The sequence below is a fragment of the Pelophylax lessonae genome (assembly GCF_965119305.1).
Source record: "Pelophylax lessonae genome assembly, chromosome: 5".
NCBI classification, from domain to species: Eukaryota; Metazoa; Chordata; class Amphibia; order Anura; family Ranidae; genus Pelophylax; species Pelophylax lessonae.
The window spans coordinates 505,735,472-505,756,502 of record NC_138772.1 but is presented as its reverse complement, the minus strand read 5'-3'; the positions used below and the strand labels follow the sequence as shown (position 1 = coordinate 505,756,502).

The 21,031-nt window shown below is 41.6% G+C and overlaps 1 protein-coding gene across 1 annotated transcript in view; it reads left to right on the top strand.

Annotated features, from left to right (window-relative positions):
• EIF3H (eukaryotic translation initiation factor 3 subunit H) overlaps positions 1 to 21,031 on the top strand; it is a 275,031-nt gene that overhangs the window by 236,431 nt on the left and 17,569 nt on the right. Inside the window, exon 6 of the mRNA XM_082259568.1 lies at positions 15,470 to 15,590. Coding sequence (XP_082115694.1) covers positions 15,470 to 15,590 — 121 coding nt within the window. The remainder of the gene's footprint in view (positions 1 to 15,469; positions 15,591 to 21,031) is intronic.

Here is a 21,031-nt window from a genome sequence, read left to right as displayed (position 1 = left end):
TGTAGCATTGAACAGGACTTTCCTTTTTTCAGGTACAGTAATGAAGGTCATTGTTTAGATGTGGATGAGGTTTACGTAGGGGATTTATTTTACTTATTCCCTATAGGTTTTTAGCAACGGGATTGTGTTCCTGTGTATAGCACTTGGTGCTCGGCACATTTAATACTTATGATGTGCACATTAGATCGCCTCTATTTTCAGAAGTCTCAGGCCGTTTTAGTGCCTCCATCCCCTCCTGGCCATGTTCCGCCTTATCGTGCAGACTTGTAGACATCACCTTATTATAATTTTTCTGCCGCTCCTTGGCTGGAAGACATACAAGCTACCTCAGAACTATAGCCAGCCGTGCCTGACAGGCACAGATGTGTTCCCTGATTCATGAAGCTTTTATATACTAACTCAACAAGGGTAGAAAGTGATGGCTACGGTTCAGCTTAGGGCAGTGGGCTACCATTTATTGCTCTGTGGCGGTAGGGAATAATATCGGCCGCTGCCAAAGACATTTACCATTTCACATCTCCGAAATCGAATTCCGCACAATGTATATATTGAATGAAATAGTTGTTATCCGGCGGCCAGTAAGACACACTATAGATCATCTTATTGGCTTTGAAAAATGTCAGTTTGTTACAGTTTTCCCCGGGACGAAAATGGGCTGTGAATGTAAACCTATAACAGCGAGGCGGAGGGGCGCTATGGCTGGGCCTGACGCTTGTGAGCTGATCCAGCGGTATTATAAGACTTAGCTAATATAATGTCATTCTACACACTATAAAGCCATCCCGTCTGGATCTGTGTTTTTCTTTTAACAAAAAACGTATGGCTTCTTTCTCTGCTCACTTAAGTAGATTACGGCATAAAAGTTCATTGTAAATTTTTTGTTTTGGTTATACTACTTGGCCGTAACGTTAATTGCAGGCTTCCCAGCAGCTGTAGGGTTAAGCCAAAGACATAAATTCTTAATAAAGTACCTCTTCATATGTTCCTCTTAGCGGGCTGCCCTCCCCCCATTTTCCTGCACAGTGTCCGCTTGATCCAGCGGCTTTCATAGACAGTGTTCACACGTTAGCTGTCTGTAGCCAATTTTCTTGGTCTGCAACTGTTTTATGGAAGTGGGGTGTAGCCCATTAAGGTTACAGTGCATTCTTTCATTGGCGATAAATATATTGTAAATATAAGCGGTCTCTATTGTGTGTATGTGTCGTATAAGAGTGCTCAGTGCGAGACACTATGTTGGAGTGGAGTCCTTTAAGGCAAATTTTCTGGACCCCACAGGACAAATAATCATTACAGGCAAATTCACACCTGCACCAGTACTATGCGACTTGAGGCTTGCATTTCACTGGAAAGCCGTATTGTTTTCTTCATTGTGAGGATGTTGGAAAAAGAGCCCGATGACACCAGCCTGTGTGAGACTTGAAATAATACACATGCAGCTTGGGGTCCTATGTACAGGTGCAGCTCAAAAAGTAAATTTCAGCAATTCTATTCAAAAAGCGAGGCTCAAATATTATATAGATTCATTACACAGAGTGATATATTTCAAGCATTTCTTTTCTTCATTTCAGTATCTCAGAAAATTAGAATATTACATAAGACCACTAAAGAAAAGGCTATTTAATACTGAAGTTTTGGCTTGCTGAAAAGTATGTCCATGTACAATATAGTATTAGAAATTAGAATACCATCAAAAATGTTAATTTCAGTAATTCAATTCAAAAAGTGAAACTCATTTTATATAGATTGAGTGATATATTTCAAGCATTTTTTTCTTTTAATTTTGAGGATTATGGCTTGCAGCTAGTGAAAACCCAAAACTCAGTATTTCGGAAAATAAGATTTTTACACAAGATCAATAAAAAAAGGTATTTTTAATACAGAAAAGTTGGCTTACTTTAAAGTATGTCCATGTACAGTATAGTATGCACAAAAATTGTAAAAGGAGGAAACAAGGACTTTGAAGGCACTGGGTACTTAAAAATCACATTTTGTTATATAATGCATCTAAAATCATCAAAGAATAATAAAAAAAATACAAAAAACATATAACAACGATATCCCAGTCTACCGCTATCTGGGAGTGTATTTTTCAGCTTTTCCAGTATAGTATGCACTCAATATTTGGTTGGGGGTTCCTTTTGCATGAATTACTGCTTCAATGTGGCGTGGTATGTAGGCGATTAGCCTGTGGCACTGCTGATGTGGTATGGAATCCTAGGTTGCTTTGATAGCAACCTTCAGCTCATTTGCATTGTTGGGTCTGGTGTCTCATCTTCCTTTTAACAATACCCCACAGATTCTCTATGGGGTTTAGGTCTGGGGAGTTTACTGGCCAAACAAGCACAGTGATACCATGATCAATAAACCAGGTGTTGGTACTTTTGGCAGTGTGGGCAGGTGCCAAGTCCTGCTGAAAAAAAATCAAATCAAAATCTCGATAAAGTTGGTCAGCAGAGGGAAGCATGAAGTGCTCTAGAATGTCCTGGTAGAGGGCTGCACTGACTTTGGAGTTGATAGAACACAGTGGACCAACACCAGCAGATGACATGGCTCCACAAATCATTACTGACTGTGAAAACTTCACACTGGACCTCATGCAACTAGGATTCTGTGCCTCTCCTGTCTTCATCCAGACTCTAGGTCTAGGACCTTGATTTCAAACGAAATGCAAAATTCAAAAGAGGAATTTGAACCACTGAGCAACAGTCCAGTCCTTTTTCTTCTCAGGTAAGATGCTTCTGGTTCAGGAGTGGCTTGACACAAGGAATGTGGCAGTTGTAGCCCATGTCCTGAATAGGTCTGTGTGTGGTGGCTCTTGAAGCCCTGACACCAGGCATAGTGCACTCCTTGTGAATGGCCTTTGCTTCACAATCCTCCCAAAGCTTTAGTTATCCCTGTTGTTTGTGCACCTTTTTCTAGCACACGCTTTTTCTTCCACCCAACTTTTTATTAATATGCTTGGATACAGCACTCTGTGAACAGCCAGATTCTTTAGCAATTACCTTTTATGACTTACTCTCCTTGTGGAGGATGTCTGACTCTTCTGGACAACTGTCAAGTCAGCAGTCTTCCCCATGATTGTGTAACCTACTGGACCAGACTGAGACCATTTAAAGACTCGGGGATTACACGGGTTTTGAGTTAAGTAGCTGATTAGAGTGTGACACCATGAGTCTTCAAGATTGAACTTTTTCACAATATTCTTATTTTCTGAGATCCTGAATTTTGGGTTTTCACTAACTGTAAGCCATAATCATCAAAATTAAAGAAAGAAATGCTTGAAATATATCACTCTGTGTGTAACGCATCTAAATGAAATGAGTTATACTTTAATTTAATTGAATTCTTGGCGCCTTTTTTGTTTTTTCTCTGGTGCCTCTCTTTGCCAGATATACAGTGTGTGTGAAGTCCTACCTGAACACTAGTCAATCTATAATAAATTGTGCATGGCCTTGCACTGTATAGCTGTGAAGTTTATTCCTCAGCTTGCAGCCTGCATGCAAAAACGATGTTGGCTGCATGGGCTGGTATCCATTTGTATGGATGTGTGGGGAGGGACCTTCCTTCTTTTTGCAAAGAAAAGTGCAGTTTACTTTTTTATTTTATTTATTTTTTTTCGAATTTGACAAAGTGGCTTAGGGAGACAGACCGAGACTTAGGTGAGCAACAGCAATGTACTGATCGTCTAAAACGGTGCTCAACCTGTGGTCCGTGACCTCAAACCAGGAAAGTGCATGCTCTGAGATGGTGGGTTGGCAAGTCCAGATCGTGGTCAACGCGTTGTCAACCCACCATCCCAGAGCATTAGGGTACACAGAGCCGGCGCCAGCAATAGAGTAAGCAGGCGGCCACGGAGGGCGGCAGTAGCCACATAAGCCGATGCTTCCTCTGTAACCCTGGCTTCTGTCTCAGGTGGAGTTATACTGAATGCACTTTGCCTGGCAGCGCAATGTCAGCAGAAGTTGGAAGAGGAAAAGGTCAGTGAATTGAACCACACATACACTGCACTTTTGCAATGGGCATATTGGCACTTATAAAAAAAAAAAAAGTTATTAGGCGGCTTTCACACTGAGCTGCAGGTGCGAAGCGCAAGTTTAAAAAAGTAATTTCTTTCCTAAGTCCCCTATAAGGCTGCTTTCACAGTGATGTGCTGCGGTTTACCCGCACCGTGGGTGCAGTGCACCTGCTGCTTTCCTGCGGGTTAGCTTCACTGGGCCATAAACTTCTATTATATCCTGCAGGTTTGGTGCGCTTTATGAAAGCATACCACAACTCTTGAATGCAGGACTTTTGGTGTGTTTTCAGAAATGCACCACACCCACAAGATGTAATAGAAGTCTATGGCTCAGTGCAGGAAAGCTGCAGGTGCTTTGCACCCATGGTGCAGGTAAACCGCAGCACATCACTGTGAAAGCAGCCTATAAGGGGCTTAGGACAGTAATGACTTGCTTACACTTGGGTTTTGGGGGGTGGTAAAAAAACTCCATGGTTCATTGTGGCCCATAACTGGTTATTAAATGGCACATGCTCTTCCAAAGGTTGAGCACCCCTTGTCTAAAATAGTCACTTTATTGCTGTATGAATATTGCAGGCAGCACACATCCCCCTCCATTTTCCTTACACACGCTCTAGAATTGAACACACATTTTTAAAAAAAGTGGAAAGGATGTGAAATGCAAGACTTGCGCTGGCATCGAAAGTAACAAAAGCAGAAACCTTTATTATGCTTAATTTTCAATATGCTTTGTCCATCATAAAGAACATTTTTCTTTTTTATGGCTTTGATTTGCTTTTAAGTAACTGCTATATTGCCTTGGAAATCAGTCCATTCTGTAATTTTCATTTAATAAGCAAGAATATATATATATTATATATGCAGCAATTACAGCGATCACCGAAAAGATTGTGGTTGTGTGGAAAAGTGTTGTCCCTTTTATAGGAGCAGTGGGGGCGTATCGCACAGCGCAGATCTGTGGAAAAAGGGCCCCGTGCTCTTGGATCATACTTATCAGTTACTTCATGTCTCGCAGCACATCTGTTTTAGCTATCTGTTTCCAGGCCTCCGTTTCCCTGACGACGGAAGCAAACACTGCATTACCGCAAGTTCTAACAATAACTGCCTGTTCCACGGCCCAAGTCCCAGAGATTCATATAAAATCCGCTCATGCAGCTCGCCTTCTTTCAGAGTGTTAGTGTCGTTAAAAAAAAAAAAAAAGTGATCTATGGCTGTGGTACACAGGGGGAATATGCGAGTCCTGTGCTCCGGGCTTGCTCCTTGTACCTTGTCACTTATTTTTTATTTTTTTTCCTCCTGACAGACCCTGCTTCTGAAGTAGATGCTCAAGTTTGCGCTCCCGAGGATAGAAAAGGCAGCACGCTCGGTGCAGTAAACAGCAACTGGCAATGCCATGCAAAAAACTGATCTCCTAAGACATATATATATACAAGCTTGTCAGCTGTCCCTCTGTGTCTGAGCGCAGGTCAGAAGCTGTGCAGTAGTCAGGATAGCTGTAGGTTCCGGAGACTTTCCCTATTTTAAGCACTCCTAAAGGATAACTCTACTTTTGTGGAAAAAAATAAGCAAATAAAGATAACAAATATAGCATATACAATTGCAACACAAGACTTATTGTAATTGAATGTTATTAAAAATCACCTTTTTAACCGGTTCTGGGCCTGGAGGATTTGCCCCCTTAACGACCAGGCCATTTTTTGCCATTCGGCACTGCGTTACTTAATTGGAAAATTGCGCAGTCATGCGACACTGTAGCAAAATATAATTGATGTCCTTCTTTTCCCACAAATAGAGCTTCCTTTTGGTGGTAGTTGATTGTGCGCTATAAACAAAAAAGAGCGACAATTCTGAAAAAAAATATATTATATATATATATATATATATATATATATATATATATATATATATATATATATATATATATATATATATATATATATATATATATATATATATATATATATATATATATATATATAGCAGAATGTGTGTGTGTGTGTGTGTGTGTGTATATATATATATATATATATATATATATATATATATATTTTTTCACATTCTGCTATAGAACATTCCCAAAAAAAAATTAAAAATCAAAATTTGTCATCCTTTTAGGCCAATTTGTATTCTGCTACATATTTTTGGTAAAAAAAAACATTACAATAAGCGTATTTTGATTATCGCGCCTACAAACTAGGGGAAAGATTTGTCATTTTTATTTATTTTTACTAGTAATGGCGGCGATCTGCGAGATTTAGCGGGACTGCAACATTGTGGTGGACAGATCTGACAGCGATCAGGATAGGGGGTGAAGCGATGTACCCCCTATGTCAATTCGCTCAGCCGAGCCAGCCTGCCGCAGTAAAACTGTGGTGGGCGGTCAGCAAGTGGTTAATCTGCAGCCGCTGTCATTTTCTGAAAATGCAGCGCAATATGGCTACCTGAAGGTATTTGTACAGAATGCCCCCAGAAACAACATTTCTCTTTTGTTCGATGGGACACAGCGCTCCATAAAACATAACTACTGGGTTATATTGCCTCCTCCAGGAGTAGAGCGCAAAGACAGCGGTACATCCAGCTAGAAATCTTGATGTTTGTTTATAAATCTATGAGAAGAAATGACGTGACATGCACTCACAGTTCAAAGAACAATTCAGCAGACGTGTTTCACACACTTGTGCTTCGTCATTGCAATGTTCTTTTGGCACTGCTTTTGGATGTCCCAGTAGTTATGATTTATGGAGAGCGGTGTCTGTCGATGAACGAAAGAGAAAATGGGATTTTTGTACTTACCGTAAAATCCATTTCTCTGAGCTAATCAACGGACGCAGCACCCACCCCTCTATGGAGTTCTGATACTTCTAATACTGCTTGCTACTAAACTGATTACCTAGAGCAGAGAGGGGGGTTATTTACCAAGCTGAGGATGGCCCATGGCGTAGCCAGGTGTTTTTTGTTCTGCCTAGTCCTACTCCTGAAGGCGGCCATATAATCCAGTAGTTATGATTTATGGAGCGCTGTGTCAGAGAAATGGATTTTATGGTAAATACAAAATCCCATTTGCCTGCTTGTGTGATTGGCTCACTGATTTTCCCTGAAGTCTGCACTAAGATACAAGTCAGATTTCTGGCATCCCCTGCAACAAAAATGTCATTTTGGTGAGCTACTCCCATAGGAAATCACGACTAAAGGGATGCAGGCCTAGCAGCTTTCCTCATTAGAGCCCTGCAGGTGCAGCAACTGATTGATGATTATGAAACGACTCCCATAAGACTCCCTTTCCCACATGAGCACAGAGGAACAAACGGGGATTTCTTTAGAATCACAAAAGGTAGGAATCTGCAACAAAGATTGTTAAAATCCTTGCACTGTGGAGTTATGATTTTAAGTACTGTTTTTGTCTATAAGAGCCAGAATAAATAACCCCATTAAAATGTTTTTAACTTGTGTGGAAAAAAGTGCTTCTAAAAGTTGTAATTGAGAAAAAAACAAAAAATAGGTATACTTACGCATTCCCAGTTTTTCTTCTTTTTGGATCCCCTGCCGGCAATCCAGGCTCCTCCCCCCTGCCAGGTGCCTCCAATAGCAAGCCCCCTGCTCTCTCCTCATTGGCTCACTGGCTGTGATTGACTGTGTGAGCCAACGAGGAGAGAAAGACCTGGGAAAGTCGCTGGTCCCATGCACATCGCTGGATGGAGTTTGGGCTCAGGTAAGTATAAGGGATGGCTAAGGGGGGGATCTGCAAACAGAAGGTTTTTAACCTTAATGATTTAAAGGGGAAGTCCACCCTAACACTAAAATCGCTACATCTACATGCATCCACGATCTAAGAGTAACCTATCTAGCCTTGCAAAGAAGAAAAAATTATACATAGCTTTTTTGAAGATGAACCAGTCTGGGCTCCAGCGGCGAAAACTCTGCAGAGGATACAGCCGACAATGGCTGGGAAGTGACATGACCCATAGTTACAATTGGGCTTCCGTTGTTGGCTGCCTCCTCAGCACCTGCCTTCACAGTGAAGCTGACAGCTCAGCGTAGGACTGGACTGGAGCGGCTTCAGAAAAGGTATGTATACTAATTTCATCTTTACAGGGCTAGATAGGTTAGTCTTAGATCATGGGTGCCTGTAAGTGATTTAGGCTGAACTTCCATATATATATATATGGGGGGAGGGAAAAAAAATTATATATATAATATAATTATAATTTTTTTTCCTCCCTCCCTTCTATGCAATAAATGGTTAGTTCACCAAAAAAACTGCCTATGCAGATATCTGCAGATAAAAACAAACTGCAGCTTTGACTGAAGTTGCATAATGCCCTTGCTATACAGGTTTGGGCAGTTTATGTACCTCATGAAGCCTGACCTGAAAACTCCCAGGACGTTGCTTAATAAGCCCTAGCTATTACTGCTCACCTTCACCATCACAGGAGTGCGCTCAGAAATGCTGAGCTACTGCATCAGGAGAGAGAGCGCATGTCAGAGGGCTTGAATTGAAAAAAGAGCTAAAAAAAAAAAAAAGCGGGCATAGCCTTTGAAGGCTAATGCCACCTTTAAGACCATCGTACACCCATATCTGCAGGAGACTGGTGTTGCGCCTGCATTCTATTGAACACTGCTGCAATGATTTTGAGGCTTATTTGAAAAAAAAAAAAAAAAAGTACATTCATTTCTTTAAATGTGGGGGCATTTATTTGTTCGTAGCAGCTACGTCGTTCATAATGGTTCTCTAAAGATCATTTTTGCTTGCCAATCCCTGAACGAAAAATAACGAAAGTCCCTCTTAGAACGGCAGTATATTTTTAATTCAAAGAACATCATTGACCATATACATCTTGCCTTCGCCTTTTTTTGGACACAAATCCCCTTCTTTCATTTTGTTGGATATAATGAATAGACTTCTGTGGATAAACGGTTTAGTTGGCTCCCAAAAGCATCTGTTTGGCTCACGTATTTATAATATCCACCCATTTATATTATGACATATTTCGGTACTTTGTGGCTATTGCAGCTGTGTATAGGAAACATGTTTCATTTAGTAGCTAGCTGGTGTCCTCAGGGGTACATATGTCTAACATGTGACGACTGTACGTTGTTCTGTGGTGTTTGCTGTCCCAGTCTGCTCATTTGTATATTTGGCAATTTTAACTTTCTCAATATATTTAAAACAACCATTGGATATGGCTTGCAGACATAAAGGTTTAAACTTAAAGTGGTCTCAAAGACATAATTTTTTTTTTTTTTTTTTTTTTACCACCCCTCCCCCCCCAAAATACTTATCTGAGCATGATCTTGATCCAGCGATGTGCATGAGAGCAGCTGCTCTCTCAGCTCTCACCCTCTTCATTAGCTCAAACACAGCAGTAGGAGACATTGACTCCTGCTGTTGTCAATCTCCGCAAGTAAGGGGGGGGGGGGGGTGGCCAAGTATCGCTCTGTGTGTGTCTTATAGGAGCGAGCACGCAGGATACTTTGCAATCAATACAAAATAAATTGGCGCAAATCGCACTGCAAAGAATTGCATTTGATTTGAACTGAAATAAGGTGCGATTTCTGTCCACATCGTATGCGGTTTCCCCCACCGCTCCTGCGTGTGTGTGCGCGCGCGCGCGCGTGTGTGCATAGAAAGGGACAAGTGCCATCTAGTGGACAGTTTAAAAAAATGCTAGAACTCACCTTAAGTAAATATCTGGTCAAATGCAAAATCTGGATAGGTGTCCCGCCAATAGAAAATCACAACCGATGAAGGAGATGTAGAGGTGGTCCGCGATCGGGTACCTAATTTTGACAGGTACCCGCTCCCACTTCTGCTCGGGCCGCCTAGGTTGCTTGAGCGGAAGTTCTCCTCTCCCCCTCCCTCCCTGTAATCTTCTGGGACACGTCAAAGGTTTCAGAAGATTGCCCGTCCATTCAGGACGCACAGCGTGACTCGCACCCAGGTGCCCACACTAGAGATGACGGTGCCACGGGGAGAAGACGGAGAGAAACAAGGCAACCCCTGCCGGCATTGCTGGACCGTGGGCCAGGTGAGTTTGTGTTTTAATAAAAGTCAGCAGCTACACCTTTTGTAGCTGCTGACTTTTAATAAACCCAAAAGCCAGTGGAACTCCGCTTTAACTACAAGAGCAAATGCCATGTCTACTTTGTCCACCTTCCTCATCAGTGTGTAGAGTACCTGGAGTGCTTCAACATTTTTTATTAGCTCTTCCTGTGTTAGCTTGACATGCAAGCAGCCAGAGAACCACACTGCCCTTGAGCACTGGTTTTGGAGAAAGGGAGAGCGCATACTGGGCTGATGCTGCTTAGAATTTCAGCACAGTAGTGTTGGCATTGGCAACCCATGGAAGGAAGTTAATGTATTTCTGAATCTTTTTTACTTAATTACTAATGACAGTCTGACAAATAACGGAGTGGTGTGCAAAAAAATAATTAAGGAATGTCTATGTCCTAGTGCAGTTTTTATTCCCAATCTTTTTCCTCTTGTAACCCCTGTTTGGGTTTAAACTTGTGCTCCTGGGTTTTTACTCTTCAGCATTCAAATAGAGTTCTTTAATGGTAAAAAAAAATGTACTATAGTTCATTTTCAGTAAGTGCTTTTTTTTTGTAGAACTAACCTGACGGCATTGTTTGTGACTCACTTTTGTTGCTTGCGTGCTTTACTGGACTGACTGTGGAGATGAAAATCAATTACTTGATAAACAACTTTGAGATCGCATTGTGTTACACGATATATGTTACACATCCATGCTGACCCATCGAGAAATGGTAAAGTGTGATCACTGTGCCCCGCTACTAAACAGGAGAGAGCATGCTTGTGTAAAGAGAAAGTATTGCCAGCTTCAGATCTTAGATCATTAATATTATTAAGACAGTACCTGCACAATGACAGGTTCTTTTAAAAAGAGACCCCCCCCCCACAAGCTTCTAAGCTACTAAGATGCTTTTATTTTTGCTGTGCTCTCCTCCTGTTGAACTTCATGCCTTGTATCCTGAGTGGCTATTGACCTTCAGTAAAAGCAAAATGTTTTCTGCCTCGTGTCTCAGTACATTTTTTCTCTCACAATTGCAACTCCAGTTCAGGTTTGACAAAAGCTGCTTTAGGCAGACAATATTGGGTAGCTTTTGTTGGCTTTAACTTTGCCTGTTCTGTGGAGGTCATATTGGTGCATCAGAACTACTTGACACACCGTCAACAGCCAGATTGTATGATCTACCACAGGGGGTTGGCAACCCTGTTAGGGTACTTGCAGACTGTACTGATGTATGAACATCAGAAATTCCTGGCAGAATAAACACAAGGATGAGTTGTATAGCACTTGCATATTTGTGTGGTGTACGCATACACAAGCATAAAAATTCTTCCAGCTTCATTTTAATGAAGGAAGTGTGCTGTAAGAGTGTACAGGCGGTCCCCGGGCTGCAAACAAGATAGGGGCTGTAGGTTTGTTAAGTTGCATTTGTAAGTCGGAACAGGTACATTTTTTAGGTGTATCCCCCGCCATAATAATATTTAAAGCGGAGTTCCGGGCACAAAATCGACCTAATCGATTTTGTGCCCATCCGCTTGCTTTGCTTCACCTGAAAAGGAATTGGATAGTTAGGATTATTTTTTTTTTTTTACTTACCTTGTAATTGTAGAAAGAAGTACTCACCTTTTGTCACTTCCTCCCTCTGTGGCCTCGGCCCGCGCCGTCTCTTCCGGTTTGCAATGATTCCTGGGAGCTGAACGTCATTTCTCCCAGGAATCAATGTGACGGCACCGGCCCCCGCTCCTCACTTCCGGTGCTAGGGGCCGGTGAAGGCACATTCTGGGAGAAGAAGACGCGGAAGAGGACGCAGAAGAGGATCGCGCTGGCTTCAGCTGCCCACAACAGAGATGGCAACGCTGTGGAAGAAATTTTATACGTGAGTATTTCTTCTTGTAGGTAAGTGCGAACCGGGACAGATCAGAGGCTAGCCATTGTGGAATGTACTAGCCCTGACTGTCCCGGGAGTATGTTCATTGAAAAAATGTTTTTGTGCCCGGAATTCCGCTTTAAGTTTTTTGGATAGCATAGGGAAGAATTAACACCCCTGCAACATTTGTTTTGCTCTCTGTGCCCAATTTCAGAAGATTTCACCTCACTTTCTGTCCCTATGACAATTGGATTTTGAAAATTTTGGGTTGTTGTGGAAACAAGGATTGGTGATAAAGCTTCATTGGAGACACCTTTTCCCCATGAGAACTTTTACAGGAGTGAATTTCCCTTCCCTAGGGGTAGATTTCCCTTTCCTTTGGTCTTCCTCCGTTTGTAAGTAGGATGTTTGTAACCCAGGGACCGCCTGTATATGCGTATACGTGCTTAAATACTATCCAGCATTGCAGAATTCTGATTTTTTTTTTTTTTTTGTATGTTTGCAGATCTATACACCATGCATGTTAGGCACCTGTATGTGCAGGCACATTGAAAACGATGGTCTGCATTTACATCCCTTAAAAAAAAAAAAAAGCTTTATGCCTTAAAACTCCTTTTTAGGCAGTAGTGTGCTAGTAGCATAAAGCCTGGTACACACTATCGGAAAATAGGTACACAGCTTTCGGGGGAGATGATCAGGACAGGTCGTGTGAAATTATCCAATGTGACAAACGGAAAATTTTTCTCGTACTGTACTGGAGTGTGCGATTTTCATTTGATCAGTACAGTTTTCGGCCGAAAATACAATACAAACCTACTACAGCACATTACGTCACTTCAGAATTTTTATTATGTGGTACGAGAATTTTCTTAACCTTAGTTGCATCTTCATTTTCGATTTCGAGACTAGTATTAAAAAAAAAAAAAAAAAAAAAAATGGATGAACACTCTCATCTCATTGTGTTACCAGTCTTAAAGTGGATATAAACCCTCATATACCCTGTGAAGTGATAACCTCAGATGATGCACAGAGATGAAACAAATCTCCCTACATAAGTTTTACTTGTATATGTGCGGTCTTCGTGTTTCTAGACAGTGCACGTCCTGTTAGAACTGTCTCTTCCCGATTCATTTGTGGGAAGGAAGTTTGGCCATACAATGTGAAACAGCTGATTGGAGGAAAGGCACACATCCCCCTCTCCACATAGGCAGAATCATGGGAAGCTGTGCTGTGTATAGACAAGTTCTCTGCTAACCTATTTATAACATCCACCTGACACAAATTTCAGCCTGCTTTTTTCTCAGTTGACGGAGAACTTCTCAGAAGAACTTGTCAGAAGTTATGCTGATAAAAGAAGAAAGGAACAGGAGAAAACTAGGGGACTTAGGGCTTTGAAGAGAGATAAGAAAACTCTTCATATAATGTGCCCAGATCAGATTTCATAAATGGGGATTACATCCCCTTTAAGTGTCAATTTATGAGCATTAGATAACCAGCATGCCCATGAATAGGGCACTGTCGCGGTATAGTTTCTAAATTTTTTGCTCTTCTAGTTGTATTGCTGATGGCAGGTTAAACTCCTTAAGAAGGTATTTACAATACCAGAATAGTAAACTGGGCTTCAGAGTCAGTCTGCTCCCTCTCTGTCTTGGTTTAGTTGTGCTCCTGTGCTTTATGTATTTCTAATATAGGAGGTCAGTGCTCAGCAGCACGAGCACTATTCAGAGTAGGGATGTATTGGTGTCGATACCAAGCATTTTCACAATTTGCCATCAGCAAATCGGCAGGAAGGGAACACAATGCAGATTTTGCATTTGACCAGATATGTACTTAATGTGAGTTATAACATTTTTAATGAACTGCCCACTAGAGGACGCTTCCCTTTCTACACATACGGTGGGGAAAATCGAATGCGATTCAGAAGGTAATCGCCGCACCACATTCATTATCAAATCACATTTGATTCTTTGCAGTGCAATTTGCACCCATTTATTTTGTAGTGATGCAAATCGCACTCAAAGTGTTGGTATTCGGTATTGGCAAGTGCTTGGCTGAAAGTATCGGTACTCTTACTCGCTGATTAAAAACCGGTATCAGTGCAGCCCTAATTCAAAGATAATTCTGATTTAACAAGGGGTAGAGGTGGGACAGTGATCTCATGCTCTCCACCTCTTCCAATCAGAATGGTTCGCGTTATTTCAGAATGTGCCAAGCGGCTAACCACCTGCATTCACAGGTATTAAGTCAGCCACTACTCCGCATGAGGACCTGGAAGCAAGTGTAGAGTAACAATGTCTACTTCAGTGATTTCCTGCTTTCAGGAGCATCAGAGAGGTTAAATACAAGTTGGACCAATGTGACCATGGGAAAATATGCAATGCTTGGAATTCCTCATTTATCAAAATTTATTACAATTTTATGTTTTAATGAGAAATATAAAAAAATGTTTGTCGTAATTATTGATCTTCTGGGTGCCATTAAAAAGGTTTTTTTTGTGTTCCCACCATGGTAAATGTGCCTTAGGTAGCTGACCCCTGATCTACAGTCTTATTCTTTGAGTGCTCTTTAAAGGGATATTAAATCCTTGTTTTTTTTTTTAAGTAACAGAAATGTTATACTCACTCTGTATAGTGTTTTTTCAGAGTAGCCCAGATCCTCCTTCTCTGGTTCCACACCAGTGCTCCTGGCTCCTCCCTCTTGCTGGGTGACCCAGGCTTGCTGTTGGGGCACCCAAGCAAGGGTGCTCCTGACCCACGGGGCACTGTGTCCATTCACACACAAAGCTGTGGCTCTACCCCCCTGTCTCCTGATTGGCTCACTGGCTGTGATTGACAGCAGCAGGAGCCAGTGGCTCCCCCTGCTGCCAGAAGCCAGTCAGGAGTGTGAGTCCCTGGAGAGGTAAGGCTCTTGTGGACAACACTGGATCGAGAGGAGGCTCAGGTAAGTATCCGTGGGCCTGCTGCACACAAGTTTTTTTTACCATCGCGGATAGAATTCACAAAGGTAAAAAAAAACTTGCGCCTTTGCAACCACTTTAAGCCTCTTGCAAACAATAAAAATATTGGATGAATGATTCTTTTTTTTGTTTGCATGCGAATCTCATCGAAAATGAAGAGGTTTCAAAAATTCTCGTATGAAAGAATACAACTTTGGAAGTGATGTAATGTGTTGTAATGCAATGTATTCTTGGGTTTCCAAGCATACGTGGTCTAGGTCTTCCGATTTATTTTATTTTTTTGGGACAAGTACTTTACTGATCAAGTCATTCTGGTATCGTATGAGAAAAATGTTTGTGTTCCTTTTTGCTCTTGAAAGCTATGTACTAACAATCAGATTATCGTACGATTGCTTTAAAAGCGGTAATTTTTCCCCCAATTTTCTGATCGTGTGTACTTGGAATTAATGTAGCATAATGTTTGCATTATTGCCCACCCTTCAGCAGACTTGCTAGTTTGCATTCAACCGTTAAAGTGACTTACCTCATCATGTTTTGTCTGCTTCTCTGAACAGCCACCAAATATTCCAGAGTTTTAATTATTGCTGTATATTTGTACATAGTAATCATCTGGAGAAGAGCATTCAGCTCCTAATGGACCGGGTGGATGAAATGAGCCAAGACATTGTGAAATACAACACACATTTGAGGAACGCCAGCAAGCAGCAGCAGCAAAAGCACCAGGTAGGTCACCGGCAAGCATTAAAGTGCATCGTCAGCCTAATGGCTAAACCAATTTTAAAGCATATTTACTATTTATAAAATATAAGTCTAGTCATAAATAGTGAAGTATTCAGTGCCCTCGAGTAAAGCAAAAGATGACCCTCTTGCCCTTTCCTAGGAAAAGTAGCCAAAAGCACTCCTGATTTCCCTGATCTGAATACTTCCAGATCAGTAACACCACAAGTATCGAACGCTGTAGATCAGCATAACAGCCAGACAAAATGTTAATACGTGTTGCGCTATATGCAGGTGTATCTCAACAAATTAGAATGTCCTCAAAAAAGTAAATTTATTTCAGTAATTTCAAAAAGTGAAACTCCTATGGTTATATAGATTCATTACACACAGTTATATATTTCAAGCATTTTTTAATTTTGATTGATGCGTATAGAACAATTATTTCCCATATCCTCGTATATTGCATCTTAAAGAACACAATATACGGGGATATGAGAAATGATCTTTCTACACGCACACACCCACACAGGTAGAACTGGATGGACTGTTTTTTTTTATTCAACCTTACCAACTATGTAACTACACTGCTCAAAAAAATGAAAGGAACATTTTGAAAACGCATCAGATCTCAATGGGGAAAAATATGCTGGATATCTATACTGATATGGACTGGGTAATGTGTTGGGAACAAGAAGATGCCACATCGTTTGATGAAAATTAAAATTCTCAACCTACAGAGGGAAGAATTCAAAGACACCCCAAAAATCAAAGTGAAAAATGATACAGCAGGCTTGTCCATTTTGTTGAAATGTCATTGCAGCAACTCAAAATGGTACTCAGTAGTTTGTATGGCCCCCATGTGCTTGTGTTAATGAGACGGATGGTGTCCTGGGGTATTTCTTCTCAGATCTGAACCAAGGCACCTCTGAGCTCCTGAATAGACTGAGGTGCAACCTGGCGGTGTCAGATGGACCAAAACATAATGTCCCAGAGGTAATCTATTGGATATAGGTCAGGTGAGCGTAGGGGCCATTCAATGGTATCAATTCCTTTTATCCTCCAGGAACTGGCTGCATACTCTCGCCACATGAGGCCAGGCATTGTCGTGCCCCAGGAATAACCCAGGACCCACTGCACCAGCGTAGGGTCTGACAAGGACTCCAAGGATTTAATCCCAATACCTAATGGCAGTCAGAGTGCCATTGTCTAGCCTGTAGAGGTCTGTGCGTCCCTTCATGGATTTGCCTCCCCAGACCATCACTGACCCACCACCAAACAGCTCCTGCTGAACAATGTTACAGGCAGCATAACATTCCCCAAGCCTTCTCCAGGCCCTTTCACATCTGAAACGTGCTCAGAGTGAACCTACTCTCATCTGTGAAAAGCACAGGATGCCAGAGGAGACCTGCCAATTCTGGTGTTCAAAAGCAAATGCCAATCAAGTTCTGCGGTGCCGAGCAGTGACGTTGGGCCCTCAGGCCACCCTTAAGAAGTTGATTTCTGATTGATCAGAGACATTTACACCAGTGGCCAGCTGGAGGTCATTTTGTAGGGCTCTGGTAGTGCTCATCCTGTTCCTTGCACAAAGGAGCAGATACCAGTCTTGCTGGTGGGTTAAGGATTTTCTTAGGCCCTGTCCATCTCTCCTAGAGTAACTGCCTTTTTCCTGAAATCCCCTCCATGCTCTTGAGACTGCTGGGAGACGCAGCAAACCTTCTGGCAATGGCACATATTGATGTGCCATCCTGGAGAAAGTGGACTGCCTGCACAACCTCTATAGAGTCCAAGCTAACCCCTAATGCTACCAGTAGTGACACTGACCTTAGCCAAAAGCAAAACCAGTGAAAAACGGTCAGAAAAGAGGAGTAGGGAAAACAGTTCAGTGGCCTCCACCTCTAAAACCAATCCTGTTTTTGGAGGTTATCTCATTGTTGCCCATCTAGTGAACCTGCTAATCTCACTAACAGCAGCAGAAACTGATTAACAACCCACTCTGCTACTTAACTGACCAGATCAATATCCCCAGAGTTTAATTGACTTGATGCTATACAGTACACTGATTTAAAAAGTGTTCGTTTCATTTTTTTTTTGAGCAGTGTATATGATTATGGCATACAGCTAGTGAAAACCCAAAATTCATTTTTCCTCTACCAGTGTTGCCCATCACCACTGTGCAAAAGATGCAGGCCTACCAGGTAGAAAGACCACCTTATTCATTATAGTCAAGAACGCATGAAAGGCTCAAGCTCAATAGTAACTCTCCACATTGGTTCCAAAACTGGTTAGCAAGACCACTCCTCAGATGGGCTCACCACAGGTAAGTATCCATGTGAAGCAAACAGCATAAAACACCCGTTTTATTGAGCATAAAATTGCATGTACAAATTTAGGCAAATATACGCATATAGGAGTATTCCCCAAGCTAGCAAAGCTAGCTGCGGTTCCTGTGCGCGATGACGTCACTGAGAAGTCTCTGCCCTGCTTGTTTCGTCATAAGCAGATGTCTTCCCGGGCTAGCAATAACAGTCGGACAACTTGCAGTCAGCAGTGGCTGCCCCAGCCCTCGGGACATGCTTGCTTTAAAGTAGAACTTTAGTCAGAATATTAGGTTCTACTAGATCACTTCAGACTGGCTCCTTTTGCAGCTATAGCGATGTAAAACATTAAAAATACGGTAAGTGCCTATGCTGTTTAAAGTCCAGTAATACATTGTTTCACCCTGTTTTGTACATGCTCAGTTGCTTTGAATTTGTAGAGGCCTATCTGTTGGCAGCCTAAAGATTTAATGCTGCTCAGGACCCTGGGCTTCAGCAAAATGACAGCCTTTAGCAAGAAGAAACAGGAGCAATGCTGGAGGCAATTTACAGCAAACACTCATTTTGGTAGCCTAATTGTTAATGTGGAATGTATGTTCCCTGCTAAACACATTTTTTTATCAAGTTATAGATAAAGTTCTACTATCAGTTAAATCAGCTTGTTTGCTTGACCAGGTCCTCAAAAACGCACCCATAATTTGGAGCATTTGACTAGAAGTTAGCATTAGCCATAATATTGCCACATATCAAAACGCAGTGAACAGTAGCTATTGGCTAGCATGTTCTATGGCTATTATAAAATGCCAAAAATATTTTTTATACATTTAAAACAATATAATATATAAAATGGTCCCCTGCGCACATAAATGACCTGTATGGGATAACCCAGATGTTTAATGTCCACTAATGGACATGTTGCTGCTACTTAAAGTTATAACGACAATCAAATAAATGCATTTTTTCAGCTGTTAAATTGGTATTAGTGGCGCAAACACAACAAGGTCAGAAAAGACAGATGCTCATCCAGGAAATAAGAATCAATAATCCAGGTGTGCAGCTTGAAGGAATACACCTCACACTCCTCCACCAATTAGTGTCTCAATCCAGAGAAGATGGCAACTCACCAGACTGTGACGCCTATCCACTCTCATGGAAAGGATCAGAAGCGTAGCTACTAATCACCAACAGGGGCACTGGATCCTACTGCTCACTCCTGGTCCTGATTTGACAGCCTCTGGACTTATTTTGGAATATAATTCTGGATATAGGAAAAATCGTTTTCTCCACCCCTTGCACACAGTACACTCAGGATAAAAGAAAGAATTGCCGCAATATTGTGATATTGTTTTCATAAAAACACACTTTTATTAAAAGTTTCCTATATCATTACACTCACAAGTATAGTGAATCTTAAACAGCATGATTTGTAAGATTGCAGATTAGCTGACAGACACCCCAGGGGTCTCCTCACCCTCTCCACGGTGGTGTGGCGTCCTCTCGGAGCGGTCTGTCCATCACTGCTGATCAATTCCGGTTGCTGTATGGTCACGCCCTGGATTTTTCCTATATCCAGATTTATATTCCAAAATAAGTCCAGAGGCTGTCCAATCAGGACCAGGAGTGAGCAGTAGGATCCAGTGCCCCTGTTGGTGATTAGTAGCTATGCTTGTGAGCCTTTCCAGGAGAGTGGTTAGGCATCCGTCTGGTGAGTTGCCATCTTCTCTGGGTTGAGACACTTAATTGGTGGAGGAGTGTGAGGTGTATTCCTTCAAGCTGCACACCTGGGATCTGGATTCTTCTTTCCTGGATTAATTTTGCATCTATTTAGAGACTGTATCAAGGATTATATGGGTTTTTGATGGATTGCAATATTTCGCTGTGGGATGTCTGTTGTGGATGAGCATCTGTCTTTTCTGACCTTGTGTGCTACTAATGCCTGTTTTCAGCTGTTAAATTTGTATTTATTTGATTCATGTTCTATGGCTAAGGCTTTATATCATTTAAAGTGATTAGGAGTCAGCAACTTGTAGATCGCAGCCAGGTTACTGGTAGATCGCAGTCTGGGCTTGCTGACTCACCATCCCAGAGCATCAGACAGTATGCAATGCAGAATAATGTGGAATATATGCCTCTTGCTAAAGAAAATCATTTTTCTTTTTAGGAAGTATGGGTAAAGTTCTGCTTTAATCTGGTTTATCACACAGCCAGTGTTTCTGCTGCACGATGTTCGCATGCCGTCTAAGGCTCCGTTCACATGTAGGCGTTTTTGGGGAGTTTTTCTGCTCTCAAAACGCCCAACAAGATAAATCCTATTCATCTCAATGGCCCCTGTTCACATCTGAGCGTTTTGACGCTGTGAGCAAAACGCCCAACGCTCAAAGTACATGAGCTTCTTTTTGGGAAGATTACAGGCGTTTTCCATTGGTCTCTATTCAATCTAAAAAACACCTGCACAAAAAACGCCTGTAAATCACGGTAAATGCGCGAAACCGCTACGCTCAGGTGTGAATGTAGCCTAAGGGCCCTTTCACACTGATCAGTTTTTCAGTTTAAAAAAAAAAGCATAAAAATACATCCCTGTAAATTCTATGGGGCTCTTCACACCGGTCATTTGCGTTTTTTCTGCTTTCACACTGCTCTGTTGTAAAAACGCATAATCTTCAGTTTTTTTTTTTTTTTTTAAACTCATCTAAAACTAATCAGTGTAAAAGGACCCTAACACGCACCAAAAAGGCAGCAAGCAGGACACAAAAAAAAAAAAACACAACTGACCAGTGTGAAGTTACATAGGATTTAGAGCAATGCTTTTTTATGCATTTTTCTTCTACTTTTTTTTTTTTTTTTTTTTTTTTTAACTGATAAATTGATCAGTGTAAAAGTGCCCTAAGTAGAATTGTACCTCTGGAGCCTATGTTCCAGTCTACTATGTTCAAATCCATAAAAGCAGGGTGGAGTTTGCTGCAGGAGCCTCTGCATCTAAAGGAGGTGGGTTCCCAGATCTCATCTTATTAATGACAACTGAGTAGGCTATGCATTTTAAGGATTCATTTTCAGTATTGACTCCTCAGAAGTCTTGCTCTAGTGGGGGTCCTCATTGCCCCTTTTTGTATGGTAGCATTGGGGTTCACT